Source organism: Crinia signifera, chromosome 1 (genome assembly GCF_055691185.1).
Source record: "Crinia signifera chromosome 1, ASM5569118v1, whole genome shotgun sequence".
Classification (NCBI taxonomy): Eukaryota; Metazoa; Chordata; class Amphibia; order Anura; family Myobatrachidae; genus Crinia; species Crinia signifera.
The window spans coordinates 119,185,079-119,204,845 of NC_139217.1; the positions used below are offsets into that span (position 1 = coordinate 119,185,079).

General features: G+C 45.1%; 1 protein-coding gene across 1 annotated transcript in view; it reads left to right on the forward strand.

Annotated features, from left to right (window-relative positions):
- Positions 1-4,205, forward strand: part of RXFP1 (relaxin family peptide receptor 1) — a 188,661-nt gene extending 184,456 nt beyond the window's left edge. Inside the window, exon 18 of the mRNA XM_083172505.1 lies at positions 87-4,205. Coding sequence (XP_083028631.1) covers positions 87-379 — 293 coding nt within the window. The 3' untranslated portion in view covers positions 380-4,205. The remainder of the gene's footprint in view (positions 1-86) is intronic.
- The last annotated feature ends 15,562 nt before the right edge of the window (positions 4,206-19,767 follow it).

The following is a 19,767-nucleotide window of genomic DNA, read 5'->3' on the forward strand; positions in this document are numbered from 1 at the left end:
TCATGGCTGGTAATTGATTATAGCAGTTTAGGGATTTCAGGAGCATTAAATACAGAAACTAATACTCGATTTATTATCGGTTTCAGGTTCCATCAGTTCCTGGGTTGTGATCTTCATACTGCCAATAAACAGTGCTCTGAATCCCATTATTTACACTATTACAACTAGGCCATTTAAAGAAATGATATGTCAGATTTGGAATAACTACAAACAACGACATTCTATTAGAAATAATAAACAAAAAGCTTATTCACCCTCATTTTTCTGGGTGGAAATGTGGCCACTACAAGACATGTCTCCAGAGACCATAAGACCTGGACTTTATACAGATTCTGAAGTCTCAGTCACCACTCATGCTACAAGGCTGAGCTATACATAACACCTGCAGCAGTAGGACTATCCAAAATGGGCAAGTGGACCTTAACAAGAAACAAAAAGGACCATCCTGTGTTCTTACTAGGATTAATATGACTGGATTACAATGGGGAGAATAAGGACAATCAGGACTCAACGATAATAGCAGAAAACAGGACAAGATCAGAGATTTTTCCTTTTTTTAAATAAATAAAAAATATTACAGTGATGTCTGGATTCAACCAATATAAGACTTCCGCACAGCAAGGATTAAATAATACACATGATAAAGCCAGCAAATACTTAGTAAATTACTTTATATTCTATGCCGAAAAGTCTGCACATCAGGACTCTGGTACTCCAATACAACACCGTGCCAAGCTACTGGACACACCATTAATTGTATTTGTGCAGTATCATTATGGTACATTAGGTGATAATAATATATACACCTGCTCCTCTTTAGCAGCAATCAAAATACATATGGTCTTATCAGGCTTCCTTGTGCAGACAAGGCTGCCTTGTTCTGTCTTGCAGCACCAGGCAGCTGACCTGTAATTCTCCCTTGCTCCAGGCTACGTTCAGCCCTAGGGATCTTGCTATATCCGAAAATAACAAGTTGTGAATCTCACCTGCAAGCAGTTGCTCATTTACCAAACTATATATAGTATTGTCTCTGTATCAGTTCACTTGAAACAATATAAGAAGTCTTAAAGGTGAGTTGCTATGAGTTCTGCTGGCGCATAACATATAGGGGGTTATTGTGAATGATTTTTAGCACCTGCGCAGTTATAGCATATGCAGACACTTGGTGTGAACGGGCACCCACACGCACCTAGCAGTGTGAGGAGGGGGGTCGGTGACTGGGGGCACATCCCTTGGGAACGGCCAGCGTTTCATGGACGTTCCCATGAATCGCTGGGCGTTCCCATGGTAATGGTCTTGTGATGCGGGGAGTGGGCAGCTGACGTCAGCAGATGTCAGCTGCCCGTCCGCTTTCCCCACAGGGCGCTCAGAGATCTGACACCACAGAGGTGGCTCAGATCTGTGAGCGCTGGTGAAATCATTCCAATGGTCACCGACCATTCTCCCCCAGGGAGGTATCACGGCGTGTGAGGGGGGGAGGGGGGTTAAGTGACCATGCGGGCGTCATCTGGGGGACTCGCAAGGCTGTGAAATTCGCAGCCTTGCGAGTCAACCAGAATAAGGTCCGTAATCTTATCTGCTACTTTATAGGAACATGGGAATTAAGGGTAATAATCAAGCTATTTCTGTACTAAAAAGCATTTTAAAGAATATATTAAATGAATATGTCCCAACTGCTCCTGAATTGGACCCAAATTTTTTTCACCACCTTTAATCTAAATTGTCCTTAGTATACATATGTATTTATAAATTCCATTGTCAGCTGCCCAATTTGTTGTTGCTTCTGTGTCTATAAACACAACCCACTAGAATATACTTTTAAGAAATGTGAATATTTGGCCTGGTGATGGAGATTCCGGGGGGGGTCAGTGTGAGCAGTGTGCCGGATAATGTGCCGATGTCAGAAGCACAATACAACAGTGCGCCCCATACCTCCCCTCCATTGTGTGATAAAGGTAGCAGCCATAAGAGTCAGCAGTATACGTCCTGTGAAGCAGTCTCCCATTCATTGCTCTTGGCTACCTGCAAACTGGATTAGGTATTAGATTGGTCCCTTTGCCTAGTGCCGTTTTCAATAGGTTTCTGGGGTTCCTAAGACTTATAGCACTGCAGTGATTTTTAGGTAAAGTATGCACTTATCCACCCTGACGTACTGACCTCATTACAATTAAGGGAACAGTGACAATATTAGGGGCTGCTGTAGTGACACATAAGGGGCTGCTGGAATAACACATAAGGTTGGCCTGTAGGGGGAGCTGAAGTTTATTATATGGATCTGGGTTTCTCAATGTATTTTATGTTGGGTCTGGCATTTTAAATGTATTTTATACCAGGGGCATGGCCTAGTGGAAACAAGACCATTTTTGGCACATCCATAATGTCGGCTCGGGGGCAACCCTAAACATATTTTTTGGCTCTTTGTCTTTGACTGGTTGACCACCCGAGATCTACACCATAACCTCGTAAGTCATACTGACCATGTGCATGTCATGAAGCATGTAGCACAGTGTACACAAATTAATGGTTCCATCAGTAAGTTACATTGGCACAGCCATCTGGCAGTCACCTTTACCCCGCACAGTACATCAGGACTGGTGATTCTATTCCTTGGCTACCACCTGTAAGCACCCCCCCCCCCCCCCCCCAGTGCCCTTAGCTGCGGCCTTATTAGCCTATTGGGTAATCAGGCATGGCTAAAAATCTGCCAGTATATGAAGGCATATAAAGATGTTTCTTCAATGCTAATTTGTATATAAAATATAATTACGTGATTTTGCAAGTGAAATACTCAGCAAAACAGACATTAGTCCAGCAGACATACACATGAATGTTGTAATGAGCATAAACCTATAAGAAAATAAAAGCCCTACTTCTTTGTTTCTCCATTTTGCATGCAGCCATGTGTATCTGCATACATTACTGACTTTCCAAATCTGACTGAATTGTAGGATTCAGGACCCATCCAGTGACACATAAGGATAAAGGTAATTACTGTAGCTCTTTTTATTGGGTCTGACCACAAAATATAAAACAGAACTTACAGTATATCAAAAGCTAAACACAGCTGCTGGGTATTCGGGACGGCTGACATACAAACGTCAACACGCACTAGGTTGATACTGACAAAAAAAGTTGACATGGTAATGGTCAATGCAGAAAAAAGGTTGACATGACTTTTCACAAATGTTTCCCTTTTTATAATAACAATTATATTTATATAGCACTCTTTCTACCATAGGGCTTGAGGCTCTTTACAGGTATCAAAGAAATTACGTATTGTACAAAGGATATAGTATTACTGCAAACCCCGACCAAGGAGGCAGGGGCCATTTTTGGTTTATTGAAAATGAACCAGCATCGACCCCCCTAGACAGCCCAAAAGGCAGTGTTGGAGCAGTCGTTGTGGTTAATAGATTCCTCTGGTTATCTATTCCGCCCTTGTAAGTTACCAGAGGAGGCAGCCATCATGGGACCACTGAGTAGGATTACCCTGGGTGGAACAGGTCACACCTAGAAGAGATAACACAAAATGGGTTGTGGTAGCATCCTAAAAATAAAAATAGGGTCCCAACATAATAGGTCCATGTATTTTTCATCCCATCCACAAGTGTACAGCCATGTTGGGAACGCTACAAAAGTAGCACTGTGGGAGAGTATATGTATAAGATGTATGTGGGATCAGTATGTATAAGAGAAGAGCAAAATATAGTGGCAAAATGACAATATTGAAGCAGTGGTGAGGACAATATAAAATGAGTCTTAAGTTACAAAACATCAGACAAAAGATTATAACAGTTTTATATGTTTGAGGGGAAAACATTAATAATAAAGTAGAATAAAACAGCCTACTGCAGAAAAAGCTGTAAGTCCAACCACAACCTTTGATGCTAAAAGTGGCCCATCCCTGCAGTTGGTGTGACTGGGCTCAGGGCCGGCTCTACCACTAGGCAGCTTTAGGCAGCTGCCTAGGGCGTTGGGATCTGGGGGGTGCCACCAAGTCTGCGAATCGAAAAATCAAGGATGTCTACGAGGATCCTTGTTGTACTCTATGCAGGTGGCGGCTGTGGAACTTCTAAGAACTCACCCCTATACTTTCCCTTGAGTCATACTTCCTACATTGCTGCCCCCTCTTCCTTGTACTCTATTGTGGGTGGCGAAGGGGAGGGTGCAGAGGAAAAGCAGGGGACTTGGCCACCTTCCGGGGGGGGGGGGTGTCATGGGGATTGGATGACCACATGATCTAAAAAGAAATGGGGGAGGGGAGAATTTTTTTATTTTTATTTTTTTTTGGGGGGGGGGGGGGGGGGGAGTAGGTTGAAGTTTTGCCCAGGGTGCTGAGAAGCCTTGCACCGGCCCTGACTGGGCTCGATGTCCAGGTAGGTGAAGCGTCGGAGTTGGGAAGCATCTAGGTAGGGGAGTGGGCGGCAGGATGGTGAGCCTCACTGCATCTAAGAAACTTGCCGGATTGATCTCTCCCTGTGCAGGTGCAGGAGACGGCGGGTAATGCAGTCTATAGCCACTCAGCAGCGGGTGGAATTGTGCAAAGGTGGTGGCCATGATGTGCTCTTCCCCAATCAGATCCACACACACCTGGAGGGAAAAGTCCCGAAGCATGGCGAGCCAATGCGAGGGGTCCACATGCCAGGGTGGCACAAAAAAAAGTGAAAAACTTTTTCATTCTTGACCTTTTCATTGTCAACCTTGTGCATGTTGGACTTCTGCTGTTGACTTAGAAAATGTCTGTGAACTATACCCCACCCCAGCTGCTGTATAGCATTGCCAAGCGAAACAGGGAAAAATAAGCACAGTGATTACCAACTAATCTTTATTATATCACTTCTATGATTTATTTATTAAGTAAACAACTACCTATGATTACCCCTACCTACTGGAAAAGGTGAATGCATGTATTAAGGTTATAAATAAGGCACCATATGTAGCATGTACGAGTGCGGCAATGAAATATGTGAAACGCTACCAGTGTATGAATCCCAGAATGCACTACAATATTTGCTTTGTAAAAAATAAACAAAACAAAAAAATCCTTTTCTGATGTCAACATTTTGTGATATTTGTTTTCAGATTGTACAAAACACAAAATAAAAGTATTTTTTAAGCAAACTAAACTCAGATCTGTTTAATTAATTATATATATATATATATATATATAGAGAAGAGTTCTGTAGATGGCCGGCACTCCAAAAATCTGAGTAGTAGGGTCGGGTGCCCTCCCTGGGAGAGAGAAAGTCTCTATCCAATATAGCGTTGCTGCATGGGTGGCACTCCAGAAATCACGACAAATACACGGGTGTCAGGTGACCAACGTTTCAAATGTTTAAATTAACATTTTTCATCAGGGTGTAACACATCAAACAATAAGACGGTATTTATACATTACCGATTCAGTGGAGGACGACCCCGTCTGCGGAAGCTACCGGTGTGCGGCTGGGGGTGGAGCGCCCAAGCGTCCGACGTGGTGTGCGTGGTGCATCAGCGCGTTCAGGTCAGGGGACGCTGTCGTGCGGGCACGTGATCCAGCTTGCTGAGATCAGCGCCGCCTCCCGGCTTCCCCGTATCCTGGCAACGCCAGCACTAGCTGTCACTGTTCTAGCCGCGGCTTTCCTCGTCCCGTCACACCCGGATTGTCTGCATAGGGGGAAATTTAAACATTAACATCATTGTGAACATTTTAAATGTGGCAACCAAACAGGTTGTTTATGCTGGAAAAATAACATATGTGATTAGAATAATTTACATTTAGCATATACCTGCACCTTCAGTGTGTCTTATTTTGTCGCTGCTGTACCAATTTTGGTGTATCTATTTAAACTGGGACTATGGACCGAATGTGCACCTGTCTAATGGCCTATCCCTGACGGGGTTAGGTTTTCTGATGGACTATACATCCGTTTAGATCAGAAATGAATAATATATAATTAACAATTGATAATTAATAATCAATGATACTATGGCCATCTCTGTGCATATAGTGCCCAAATTCTATGATGTTAAATTCCTTAGTTATAGCTTTAAGGCTAGAACTAAGGAATTTAACATCATAGAATTTGGGCACTATATGCACAGAGATGGCCATAGTATCATTGATTATTAATTATCAATTGTTAATTATATATTATTCATTTCTGATCTAAACGGATGTATAGTCCATCAGAAAACCTAACCCCGTCAGGGATAGGCCATTAGACAGGTGCACATTCGGTCCATAGTCCCAGTTTAAATAGATACACCAAAATTGGTACAGCAGCGACAAAATAAGACACACTGAAGGTGCAGGTATATGCTGAATGTAAATTATTCTAATCACATATGTTATTTTTCCAGCATAAACAACCTGTTTGGTTGCCACATTTAAAATGTTCACAATGATGTTAATGTTTAAATTTCCCCCTATGCAGACAATCCGGGTGTGACGGGACGAGGAAAGCCGCGGCTAGAACAGTGACAGCTAGTGCTGGCGTTGCCAGGATACGGGGAAGCCGGGAGGCGGCGCTGATCTCAGCAAGCTGGATCACGTGCCCGCACGACAGCGTCCCCTGACCTGAACGCGCTGATGCACCACGCACACCACGTCGGACGCTTGGGCGCTCCACCCCCAGCCGCACACCGGAAGCTTCCGCAGACGGGGTCGTCCTCCACTGAATCGGTAATGTATAAATACCGTCTTATTGTTTGATGTGTTACACCCTGATGAAAAATGTTAATTTAAACATTTGAAACGTTGGTCACCTGACACCCGTGTATTTGTCGTGATTTCTGGAGTGCCACCCATGCAGCAACGCTATATATATATATATATATATATATATATAGCAGATACAGCGCAGATATCGGTGGATTCAAGGGATGATGGGACACCAAGGCACATGCCACACTGTCATTTAATTATTAGTATGATTTATTAGAGTAAGGGCTGCTGACTCTCAGTCTGCCAAGTAGCCCTCCAGTAGCAGTGCAGACGGTGAATTGTAGCACAGTAGGGATGATCAGCATCCATCGATGATCCAATATCATGGATGGTCTATGACCAATGTTGAATACTTTTACCATTGATGTGGGAGAGCCACATAGTTTACCACCATCAATAATAAAGAAACAACCATTTTTTTTTTTTTCTTCCTTTAAGAAGGTATGGGGCACCGACCTTAATTCCACCCCCTGACACTCCCACAAAGCCCTTCCCGGGCTCTGTTTGGCACACAACTTTGTGTATACTAAAGCAGGGGTGATTATTGGCGGGTGAAACCATCAATGGTTTTCTTGCATATAGTTTCACACCATCAAGGTTGTCCATCAATGGTACTATTGATGGTGACCATCGATGAATAACCCACTGATGGCCATCCCTAGAGCAGTGTGGTTGACAGACAGGAGAGAGCCAGAGATGAATTGAGGCTGTTGGTCACTGTGTATGCATGTGTGTATATGTTCTCCAAAACTATTAAACAATTTCATAGATTTAGGGGCATATGTATTGTTATTTATTGTTACCCTCTCCTATAACCTAGTGCCTCTCCCCTACATCATAGTCTCCCCTGCAACCTATCACCACTGCCTATCCATGGCTTCACCCTCTCATCATATGGATATGGCTCGCTCTTTAAGGCCTCTTGTTGTGATACCATGCCACTTTTCCAGCGCATACAGATAGCCCACCCTTCTGTCATGCTACTTGGAGAACCACAAGTCCCAGCATGGAGGGCATTAAAGGGCCCGCTGGCACTTGTAGTTCCACAGTATTAAAAATAGTCAAATAAACACACACTGACACCCATTAAAAATAAAACTTTAATACATCCAAAGCCCACACATACTGATACTTGCCTATCTTGAGCCCGTAGGTAGGTTCCCTGGGTCCGGGGCCTTGGTTCCTGGGTCTGCAGAGTCCAGGGCCTTGGTTCCTGGGCTGCAGAGTTCGGGGCTCCAGGATCCGAAGAAATCCATATGGGTACCTGTGGCAGAAACGTCTCTCCGGTTAGTCCGTCAGCGGGTACCGGCCGGAGTAGACGCGTTTTTTTTTTTTTTTTAAAGAAGGCCTGGACTACGTCGGAAAGAAGAGGACGGCATCTTCGCCGGAGGACCTTGGTGAGTAGGATTTTCTTCCACAGGTACCCCTATGGATTTCTTTGGATCCTGGAGCCCCAGATCCCTCAGTCCTGGAGACCCGAACCCAAGGCCCCGGACTCTGCAGCCCCGGACCCAGGAACCAAGGCCCCGGACTCTGTATGTGTTTATTTGACTATTTTTAATACTGTGGAACTACAAGTGCCAGCAGACCCTTTAATGCCCCGCATGCTGGGACTTATGGTTCTCAAAATCCCAGCATGCGGGGGAGGCTTGCTGGGACTCATAGTTTCACAGTATTAAACAATAGTTTATTCTATTTTTTTTACCCCATTTCATCAGCCCGGTGACCACAACGGTGGTCACCAAGGACAGCACCAGGCTTCACCGCTCAATTCCGGGATGCCGTCCAACCGGAACCGGAAGTGACGCGATCACCTTTTCAGACGCGAACACACAGGGGGAATCTCTTTCTGGCGACACACGGCCAGATGACCACTTCCGGGGGAGTGCCTCTGACCGCACCAGTGACGTTTTTTCCCGCCTTTTCTTCACATAAATACTGAAGTCCATTAAGCAATCTTTAGCCTTGAAAAAGAGTCAGAGGACTCGAAACGCGTTGGCCCACAGGATTGCTACCAGCAGGACCTTATCCAGGACCCTATCCAGCACATGTTTGTGGAGCCTACAGGGTATCCATTTCATCAGTTGTGAACACCTTGTTCTACCATCCCTGGCTCCACCTCCAAGACTGGGTAAGGGAGGATTTTGTATAAAAAATTTTTTTTTTGTATCAAGTTCTATTGCTTTTATCCATTGTTGCATGACGTTTTTACTCACCTTTTTTAACCAATAAATATCCATTATTATATCACTTCCTGGAATCAGTGTGCCACTACCTCATTGCGCCCTCAGTGTTTCTTACTACCCACAATCAATTCTCTAGGTGTTTGGGAAACACCAAAGAAACATCAGGGCAGCACCAAGGGGAGCGCAGGGAGGCTTGACTTCATTACTTTTCTTACTTAGCACCAGGCTTCAGCCTGGCCAGGTAAGTCCTGGAGGGGAAACCCCTTTATTGGGGGGGGTCCTCACTCCCCCAGGACTCCTGGCCAGGTCTGGTCGGTAGGGTTAATACTTTGGCCGCGGGACCTTATATAATGTGTCCCCCAGCTGTGGCATTACCCTGCTGGCTGGGGCTGGTTCTTAAAAGACGGGGGACCCCTAGTCATTTTGTCCCCCATATTTTGGGCCCTGACCCTGGAGCCGGTTTAAAAAAAAAAAAAAAAATCATTTGCCGGGTTTCCTGATTTTTTTAATACCAGCCCTGGCTCTTTCAGCCTGGTGCTGGTTACAGCAGTGGGGGTGGGGGGGACCCATGCCTGTTTTATTTTTTAACGGGTAGAATGAATACCCCTTTCCCACTGCCAACACTTCTTTTTACCCATTTTAACATACCGGTATTTGTTAAATGGGTAAAGCAGTTGGAGCATTCCGACTGCAGCTCTACCTGTTTAAAAAGGCAAAAAAAAATGGCAATTTACCATTTAAGAGCTGCAGTGGGAAAGGGGTATTAGCTACATAAGTTGCAACAATTGTTGCTTATCCATGTCATATGAATTACTGCATACCTCCCAACATGACCCTCTCCAGGAGGGACACAATGCTCTGCTCCTGGACTTCCCTCTGAATGTATGATTTCCATCACCTGTGCCAAACAGGGTAATTGATAAGCAGTGGCAGTTATTCATTCAGAGGGAAGTCCAGAAACAGAGCAATGTGTCCCTCCTGGATAGGGTCATGTTGGGAGGTATGTTACTGACAATGTAGCAGAATAAAATTGTTACCTACTACTGGCTGAAGCTACAATATGAGAGCATAGTTTTGCTTACACATAAAAATCAGTAGGCGAATTTTGAATAATCCTAAAAAGGACTATCCTATACCTGAGTATATGTATCTAGGGCCCTGCTGGAAAGCATGGTACTTGTGGAGTATCACGGCTCCCATCGTATGCCATATGTAGTGGCATACGATGGCATACGATGCGATGCGATGTTTTACCGATTTTTGAGCATTTTAGCTCAAAAATCGTATGCAATCGCATAGGATGCCATACGATGGCATCCGATGCGATGGCACCCGATTTTGCACAGAAATGCATCAGAATGCATTGAAATGTGTATTAAAGTAGTGAAATGCCCCCAAATGCCATTTTTCATAGTGCACCACCCCCACTATCAATGACAACCCGAAGCGTGGCGAGCGCAGCGAGCCCGCGAGGGGCGGCGGTACGCGTCCTACGACCTTTTCATACCCCCACTATCCACGTCGGCGTGGAGTTGAGAATAGAATAGTGTGGCGAGCGCAGCGAGCCACCGAGCCCGAAGCGTGGCGAGCGCAGTGAGCCCCGCGAGGGGACGCGGATACCTGTGAAGCCCGCGAGGGGACGCGTATAGCTGTGATGGTATCCGCGTCCGCTCGCCACACCATTCTATTCTCAACTCCACGCCGACGTGGATAGTGGGGGTATGAAAAGGTCGTAGGACGCGTACCGCTGCGCTCGCCACGCTTCGGGTTGACGTTGATAGTGGGGGGGTGGTGCACTATGAAAATGGCATTTGGGGGCATTTCACAAGTTTAATACACATTTCAATGCATTCTGATGCATTTCAGTGCAAAATCGGGTGCCATCGCATCGCATGCGATGCGATTTTTAGCATACGATCTGCATACGATGCAGGTCGTGGGAGCCGTGATACTCCACAAGTACCGAAAGCATCAAACTATTACCTATACCCTGATTATAAACAATAAAGCTGTGTACACACGGGGGTGATAGGGGTGACCATATTGTCAGTGATGGGAGTGTGCCCCAGCGATAAATTGCCCGGTGCGCGCTCCCGTTTTTAGCCCCATTCTAATCGCTGGTCGCAGGAGCATGCTCCTGCGACCAGCTGATTACCTCTGCGGCACAACCGGCAGAGGTTCCCTTTCATCAGTGACCATCTCTGGTCGCTGATGAAAAGGAGAAACTGAGCAATATATTGCTCAGCAATATTATCTCCCCCGTGTGTACGGGGCTTTAGACGCTGGCAATCTAATTAACTCATTATATAAAAGAACTGAGTACATTGACACCCACACAGCAATTTAAATGTATTGTGTTTGTCCCACCCACTTGTGTATTTGTGTGCTTTTATATTTCGCTATTTTTATATGACTAACTAATAAAGGTTATATTTTATGAGTTCTTACCTGTTTGGTGCACCAACCTTTTTATTTTTTCTTGTTTTGCATATTGTCCAGTGGTAGCTCACCCCAACAACTTCCAAAATAATATTACTTAAATTAATGAAAACAAGGGGGCCTATATACATTACTAGTATATCATAAAAATACCATCTGGTCTTGTGCGACTGAACGTCCAACCTACATTCCAATACAGCGATGTCCCAATGTGCAAAAAACATTCTGGAGTGAAACACTGTCCAGTGGCATAAAGCAGTCTCCTTCTCATAGGTCCTCCAATAGGAAGAACTGAAAAACTACTGCTAAAAGTAGCCAATAATGGAGAAAGGTACATTAGTGGCCTATGAGAAGCGATTGCAATCCTATCGAACGTCTATTAAAAAAGCTGGTGAAGGCACCCATGAAACCTTGTGGGGTACACACCAGGATGATATGGACCAAAGCGAGTCAATTTAGATACAATCTCCACCGATTGTATGTAAATTGGCCATGTTTTGGGCCATTTCGCTGTCCTTTGGATGCAATCCCGATCCAGGTCAGTCGGTCTTTTCTGAGATCCTACCTGCTGCAGGTAGGATCTCAGCAGGTCGTACGTTCCTGTGATGACCCACTCATGAGCACCATCATCCTGGTGTGTACCGGGCATTAGACAGCTGAAGACATTTGAGAAGTTTAGACCAAACTACCTGTTGCCAGGTACATTAGTCTCATTGAGTTTGCCTCTAAGGAGTGTGATAATTGGGTTATGGGTCCCATCATTTTGTCCATTACATTTTTATTTCAATTATTCTGTTGAATCCCCCCAAAAAATTAATATAGTGTGATTCTATTAAATTAGGAATTAATAATACTGGATGCCAATTTCTTTTTACATATTGATGTTAGTAAAGTTGAAAACATGGGTTATTTTTCCATGTAAGGCAGGCATGTCCAAACTATGGAAGCTAGTGGCGAAACGCGTTAGGTGCAGCCCCTCACTCTTATTGATTGGACCCCCAACTACCTTCAGTCCACTGCTGCTCCAAACTGGGAACTTTTATCTCGATTCCCCCTCCAGGATTCCCCTCAGCACACTTAACTCCAGGTGAGCCACGCCATCTTCTGCCGCCTGTCTGAGATTAGTGTCCCTGCACTGAGAACTTGGCCGTCTCCATCACCAGCGACTGGGGTTATTTGCAGTGTATCCCTCCGGGTGAGCAGACAACCATCCCAGCCACCTGTCAGAGAGTCCTGCCCCCCCCCCCAAAAAATCAAGTCCAGATTGGAGAACAGACGCCCACCTTCTGTCACTATTTCTAAGTGACATCCCACCACCAATAGGAGGTACTCAAATTGGGCACTGAGCCATAAGAAGTCTTTCACCTAATTGTCAGAGGAACTCCTGAGGGTCACAGCACGGATATCCCTCCATCGACTCCTCCAGCGGCACTAACATCCATCCGCATCAATAGAGAGGATCGGTGGACTTCCTTTTTAACAACACCCTCGATTCCACTTTTTCCCTTTACAGCAGAATGAATAATGGTTAAGTGCACTTTCCATTCGGACTGACATCTTATTGGGCATTGGTCCCTTCAGATACCCATCCAATCCAAGAGTGAGAATTTTAAAATACCTTTTTACTTTTTTATTATGTTATATTATATGTGATTGTATTTACTGTTTATATTTATTTTTATTTGCTATATAAACTAATTTTTCACTGTAAATTGGTCAATTCTTTTCACTGTAAACCCAGCGCTGCTTTCCCGATTTCTCTTTGTTTACAATTCTTTGTAAAAACCTGCAGGGAGTGACTCCCCCTGCACCCCAGCAGCCGCTTGGAGAAGCACCACATACTACAAGCACCCTCATTGCTCTCTGGTAGAGCAACCTCTCTCTTATGTCCAAACTATGGCCCTCCAGCTGTTAAGTCCCAAGCTATGGGGGGTGACCTCACAGTAATAAGGGTTCAGCTTTGTATGGACATTTAATTACAGTTTAATTTATTATCCAGTTGATTGATATCTTTTTTTTACGGTAGATCGAAGTATCAAAGGATAAAAGGTAGACAGGTTCATAAGACCAGTTTATGTTTTTCATTTTTCTTCATCATTTACCATCCATGCAGATTATAATTGGGAAGAGTAACTTTGCAGAGTACAGCAAAGCACCTTGCATCACCCATGTTTGTGAAAACTGTCTACACTTACCAGGTCAACCTTTTGACCCTGTCGACTATATTATTATTATAGATCTATTGAACCACAGAGTCAAGCCTACTTTCTTTTTGTAATGAAACAGTCCTTATACACGGTGCTGCACAAACAATTTTATAGCCTGCCCCAGCAGAACCTACCATAGGGGCACTAAAACTAATTTTCAATTGTATTTTGACAATAGCTGGAGAGCCAGAGTTTGGCATGTGCTACAGGCTGTGAGGGACCCCATTTTGAAAGATGAGTGCTCTCAGTGATGGTACAGGGACCCACATGCGGTGGCACCATTTTAAAATTGGTACTTGTGTAGTTTCACGGCACCACAATACGCTACATTGTCAGCGTAGCCCAAGCTACCTGTCCATACCCCCACTTTATAAAGTGTGGCAAACCCCGCAGAATACATGTCAAGTAATTTGTGTGTGCTCACCACGCTTCGGGCTCGGTGGCTCACAACACTTTTTAAATTCAACTCCACACCGATGTGGATAGTGGGGGTATAAACAGGTTGGGAGGACGCGCCAGTATGAACTGGTGGATAGAGGGGGTGTTTCAGGAACACATTTACACCTGTCAAGTCAGGCAGGTTAAAAAATGGACAATGGTTCCCACAGAATGTAATAAGCAGTGTCAAAATGCTGACTGGTTAGGCGCAAATGTACACAGTTGCAGGCACAAGCTAACCTAGACCCATGTTGACCTAATAGTGTCGACCATAATGCTGTAGACCAAATGGCCGCATCCCCACTCATTGATAACCTGCATGCTGTAGTGCAGGGATGTGGAACCTTCGGCCCTCCAGCTGTTGTTGAGCTACACATCCCAGCATGCTTTGCAACAGTTTTAGCATGGCCAAATAGCAAAATTGTAGCAGGGCATGCTGGGATGTGTAGTTCAACCACTGGAGGTCCAAATGTTTCCCATTCCTGTAGTGGGTGAACAAACTGGAGGATTCTTTTATTTGTGGCAACTTTCCTTTTATTACAGACCCTAATACAAATACTTGTTCAAGCTGCAATCGCATTTCTCATATCTAGGCCACAGTGCCGGCTTCGGAGCATAGAAGGAGAAAATAAAAAGGATGATTATTTACAAGAGGCCTGCATTAAATACAGTTTATGAAACAGACTTGAAAATAACAAATGGAGCATTTGAGTAATACAAGAGTTATCTTTGGCCTCGATGAAGAACAATCTGGAGTTTTGTAGAGATCACGTCATGGGTTGTAAAGATTGATATCCCTCCTTCAAAAGGTCTCTCCACGCCTTCAGGAACTGGGCATTTGCTTTACATTTGGAAGCCAACTCTTCCACCTGGGATGACACAGCGCTGGTTGTTTCCAGAAGCTTTGTTAGAGAAATGCTGATCTGCAGTAGAAGAGACATTATACCAATTAAGGCCAAACTCTCCACATGTTTAAGTGCGACACCTAATTCTAGCATGTTTTGCAGTACAGGTCACTTGGGGGCATATTTTGGTTCATTCTTTCTGACAAAATCCTTTTTAGATGGACAAAACCATGTGCACTGCAGGGGGGCAGATTTAAAATGTGCAGAGAGAATTAGATTTGGGTGAGTCATTTTGTTTCTGTGCAGGGTAAATACTGACTGCTTTATTTTTACACTGCAATATAGATCTCACTTTGAAGTAAAACCCCACCCAAATCTAATTCTCTCTGCACATGTTACATCTGCCCCACCTGCAGTGCACATGGTTTTGCCCATCTAAGAAGGATTTTGTCAGAAAGAATAAACCAAAATAAGGCCCTTGATCTCAAACATCAGACAGTAAATGTTTTACTAAAATGCAACCATTTGTCTATTCCCTGAATGGGTAATACAGACTTCGGATGGTGTCAACCATATTGGCCTGTAGGCTTCAATACACTATTTTTTTGCAGAGAAGACTTCAGATCGCTCTCAGTTAGAAAATAGATTGCCAAAACGCTTCCAGCAGAGCCCTATATTGATAAGTAGGCCTATGGGGAAAATTGTGTGCTCTATAACTTCAGTATACAGCAGTGCAGAACACATACACTGAGCCAACAATAGTAAATAAGCCATACCCATAGTTGCCTACCTGACCCTCTCCATGCAGGAGAAAATGCTCTGTTCCTGGACTTCCCTGGTAATGTATGATTGCCAGCACCTGTGGTGAAACACCTTCATCTAGCTCCCCACAGGTGATGGCAATCATACATTACCAGGGAAGTCCAGAAACAGAGCATTTTCTCCCGCATGGAGAGGGTCAGGTATGCAAGTATGCATACCTTGTATGAGGATTTATGGCATCCTACTGGAAGGACTGCAAATTCCTTAACCTCTTACATAGCCTTCATAAGGTGTCCTATCTAATTACATTATCTCTGTACAGTCCATAACTATGCTCCTATATTTTCTTTTACTTCACGCTCCCATCCTACTGACCCGTGATTAACATTGATGTGTGGTTATATCATACAGCCCATCAAGAACCATCATTATGCGATAGCACAGATCCTTGTACATCAATGCCTATTTCCATATAGACTGTAAGCGGGACCTCCTACCCCTATGTAGGACTGTTATTATCCCATACCTCACAACTTTTGTGTGGTTCGATCAGAACTTCTGATGTTCTGATCAAACCACACAGGTGCATTCCCAAAATTAAGGCAAGGCTTAGCAGCAAGGGGGCATGGGTATGTTTAATTTGAGTTTTTTCTTCAAATTGGGGTCTTGTCCAGAAGACCACGTAGCTGGTGGACAGCTTCAAATCAGAGCAGCACAGTGTGCAGAGAAAATTAGATTTGGGTGAGTTATTTTGTTTCTGTGCAGGGAAAATACTGACTGCTTTATTTTTACACTGCAATATAGATCTCACTTTGAAGTAAAACCCTACCCTAATCTAATTCTCTGCACAAGTTAAATCTGCCCCACCTGCAGTGCACATGGTTTTGTCCATCAAAGAAGGAATTTGTCAGAAAGAGTGAACTAGAATAAGGCCCTTAATGCATTTCGGATGGATGGTCCTTTATCAGAAGTGTAGAGTACTTCTGATGAAGGACCATCCGCCTTAAAATGCATTAAGTGTGGTGTGAATGGTTTGATATTCCCTGGCTGGAGGATCACCCCTGCCCCACTCCTGGACCCATAGGACTTCAATTACCAGTGGAAATTCTTCCTTTGAAAATCATCTTCCAATTACTTTAAGTTACAGTATGTATATTATTTTCTTCTAATTAATGTAAATATGCAAAGGTAGCGCTGTGTGGACTCTCACGCTAAAAATCAGGATAGTTGGGAGGTATTTTACTCAGTTTTGTTCTATCACTGTAGTTCCCAACTGAAAAGTCCAAATAGACAAGCTGGGGTGTAGTGCCCAATGTCATATAGCAACAAAAAAGGCAAACAGGATACTAGCATGCATAAAACGGGGTATGGAGACTAGGAACTCAAATGTAATTATGCCACTGTACAAAGCATTGGTTCAGTGGCGGAACTCCGGGAGGCAATGGAGTCATCTGCCGCCAGGCGCCAGCCTTAAAGGGGGCACTGGCTCCATTGCCCCCGAGGTTCTGTCTGGCAGTGCCCTTTCGTATGCAGCGACGCCCCCCTTCACCTACACCCCAATCCCCCTTCAAGCTGCCAGTTGATTAGTTGCTGCCAGCCAAAACAGTGCTGAGGATCCGGGAGTCGGGCAGAATACTCAGCAGCCAGTGCCACCCAGGGACAGGGTGCGAAGAAAAGTATAGATCCGTCTCTGAGCGCAGCATACAAGCTCCTGGCACCCCCACCTCCCGTCAGCAGCCATTGAAGGACCCGGGGAGAAGCATCCCCATCGCGCCTTACCCCGACAGGCATCCTAAGTGCACAAATATTCCTGCCGCTCGCCCCCCTCAGCTCTCTCCCCAGCAGCTCATCTGTCACCACCTGAGGAAGAGAGCCAGGCTGCAGCCGCTGCGCAGGACCTGCCGCGGCCACTACCGCAGCCCAAATCTAAGCCTGCAAGCAGTGAGCAGGACTGAGAGGCCCTGGAGACTGGACCCGGAAACATGCACCACCATCAGGAGAATCCCAGGGAGCAACTTCTCAGTGAGCCCAAGGACATGGAAGGTACCTTTGCCTGACCCCCCTCTCTCTCTGGCTAAGCCCCCTGCCACCCAATCCCTCTCTGCCTGACCCCACTGTCACCCCCCCCCCCCCTCTCCTGCCATCCCTCACTATGCCTGACCCCACTCAACCTCTCTTGGCCTGACTCCCCCCCCCCCCCCCCCTCTGCCTAACCCCTGTCCCATCCAATCCCTCTATGCCAGCTCCCACTGTCACCCATCTCTCTTTGCCTGACCCCCTCCCCTCCTCTCTCTGCCTTACCCCCCTCTCACCCCATCCCTCACTCTGCCTGACCTCACTTTCACTCTCACGTAACCTCCCCCCCCTCTTTTACCCTTAAATCCTCTCACCCCCTTCTCTCTATCCCTGACACTCTCTCCTCTAGTTTCCCTGATGCACCCCTCTCCCCCTGACATTCTTTCTTTCTCTCGGACACTCTTGTTTCTCTCTTTCTCCATGATTCCCTATCTTTCTCCCCCTATTTATCATTCTACCTTTCTCTAGCTGTTTATCTATGGGGGGCACCACATTCTATCTTGCCTCCGTGCAACATAAATGAACGTACGCAACTGCATTGGTTAGACCACATCTAGAATATAGAGTACAATTCTGGGCCCCGCACTATAAAAAGGACATCATAGAATTGGAAAAAGTCCAAAGAAGAACAACAAAGCTAATAAAGGGAATGGATAATTTAAGCTATGAGGATAGATTAAACCATTTAGGATTGTTTACGCTAGAAAAAAAAAAAAAAAAAAAAAATTTAAAAACATCCATGGGTACAAACAATAATCATAATCTGTCCCTAAACATATTTTATACTATATGTATAACAAGGGAGGAAGCCAATACACCAAGGTTGTACTGGATGGATGTGAGTCTATATCCAGCCTTAAATACTATGTAAAAGCTCAGTAGCATATACTGTTCTATTAAAGAAACTGTCAATACATAAATGGGTATGGATCATTAGGTCGACAAGAGAATAGTCACCATCTGTCTAGGTCTGGGGTAGCCAACCCTAGTCCTCGAGAGCTACCAACAGTGCATGTTTTGTAGGTCTCCTCACAGAATAACAAGTGAGCTAATTAGCTCCATCTGTGTATCTTTTAAAATGTGTCAGTGATCAATGAGTGCAGCTGTGCAGCAGCTAAGTTGTCTGGAAAATGTGAACTGTTGGTAGCTCTCGAGGGCTAGGGTTGGCAACCACTGGTCTAGGTCAACACAAGCATTAGGTCGACATGGTTTTTTTTTCACTTTTCAACAGTCAACATGGATACTGAACCAAAGCTAAGCTCGCCATGCTTCGGGCACAGTGCCTCGCTACTCTCAGCACACAATTTTTTTCTCCCACCACACCCTAGTGGATGGTAGGGCATGAAATAACACCTGTCAGCACATGTCAGCTCAAAAGACAGTGAAAACCCTTAAGTCAATCTTTTTGACTGTCAACCTTGCCCATGTTGACCTAATGCTTGTGTTTACCACGACCCATGTGGACCCAACGCTTGTCAACCTAATGACCATATCCCACATAAATAAATGATACATGTACAGTAATACATCCGCAGCATGCACATAAGGCTGGTCTGGTACCATCCCTCTGGTTACAAACAGCAATCACACTGTGCACAGAATCCCAAGAGGAGCACGTATGCTTGCCTGCACTACAGGAACACAGCTGTTGGCAAAGGCAGACCTGAGGGGTATGGGTAAAAACCGGACCAGGACAAAACCCCCGGACCAGACATCAAACGCTGCATTTTGGAGCTTGTAGCGTCCAGTCCGGGGGGTGTCCTGTCCGGGGATGTCCTGTCCTGGGGGGCTGCCTGTGACACCTGTCACCAGGTAGAGGGGTAGAATAAAGCCTCCCTGTATGGTCCGGGCATGTAGCAAAAACCGGACGGTCTGGACCACACGGGGAGGCTGTAATCTCCCCTTCCACATGTCCCTGATGATAGCTATCACAGGGACCCCCCTGGACAAGACACCCCCTCAACAGGACACCCCCCGGACCGGACCCTATAAGCTCCGGACTGCAGATTTTGATGTCCTGTCCGGCGGTCCGGAGTATAGTCCGGTCCGGTTTTTACATAGTCCCAGACCTGAGGGCCTAAAAAAATAATTCTGAAACTTGTAGTACC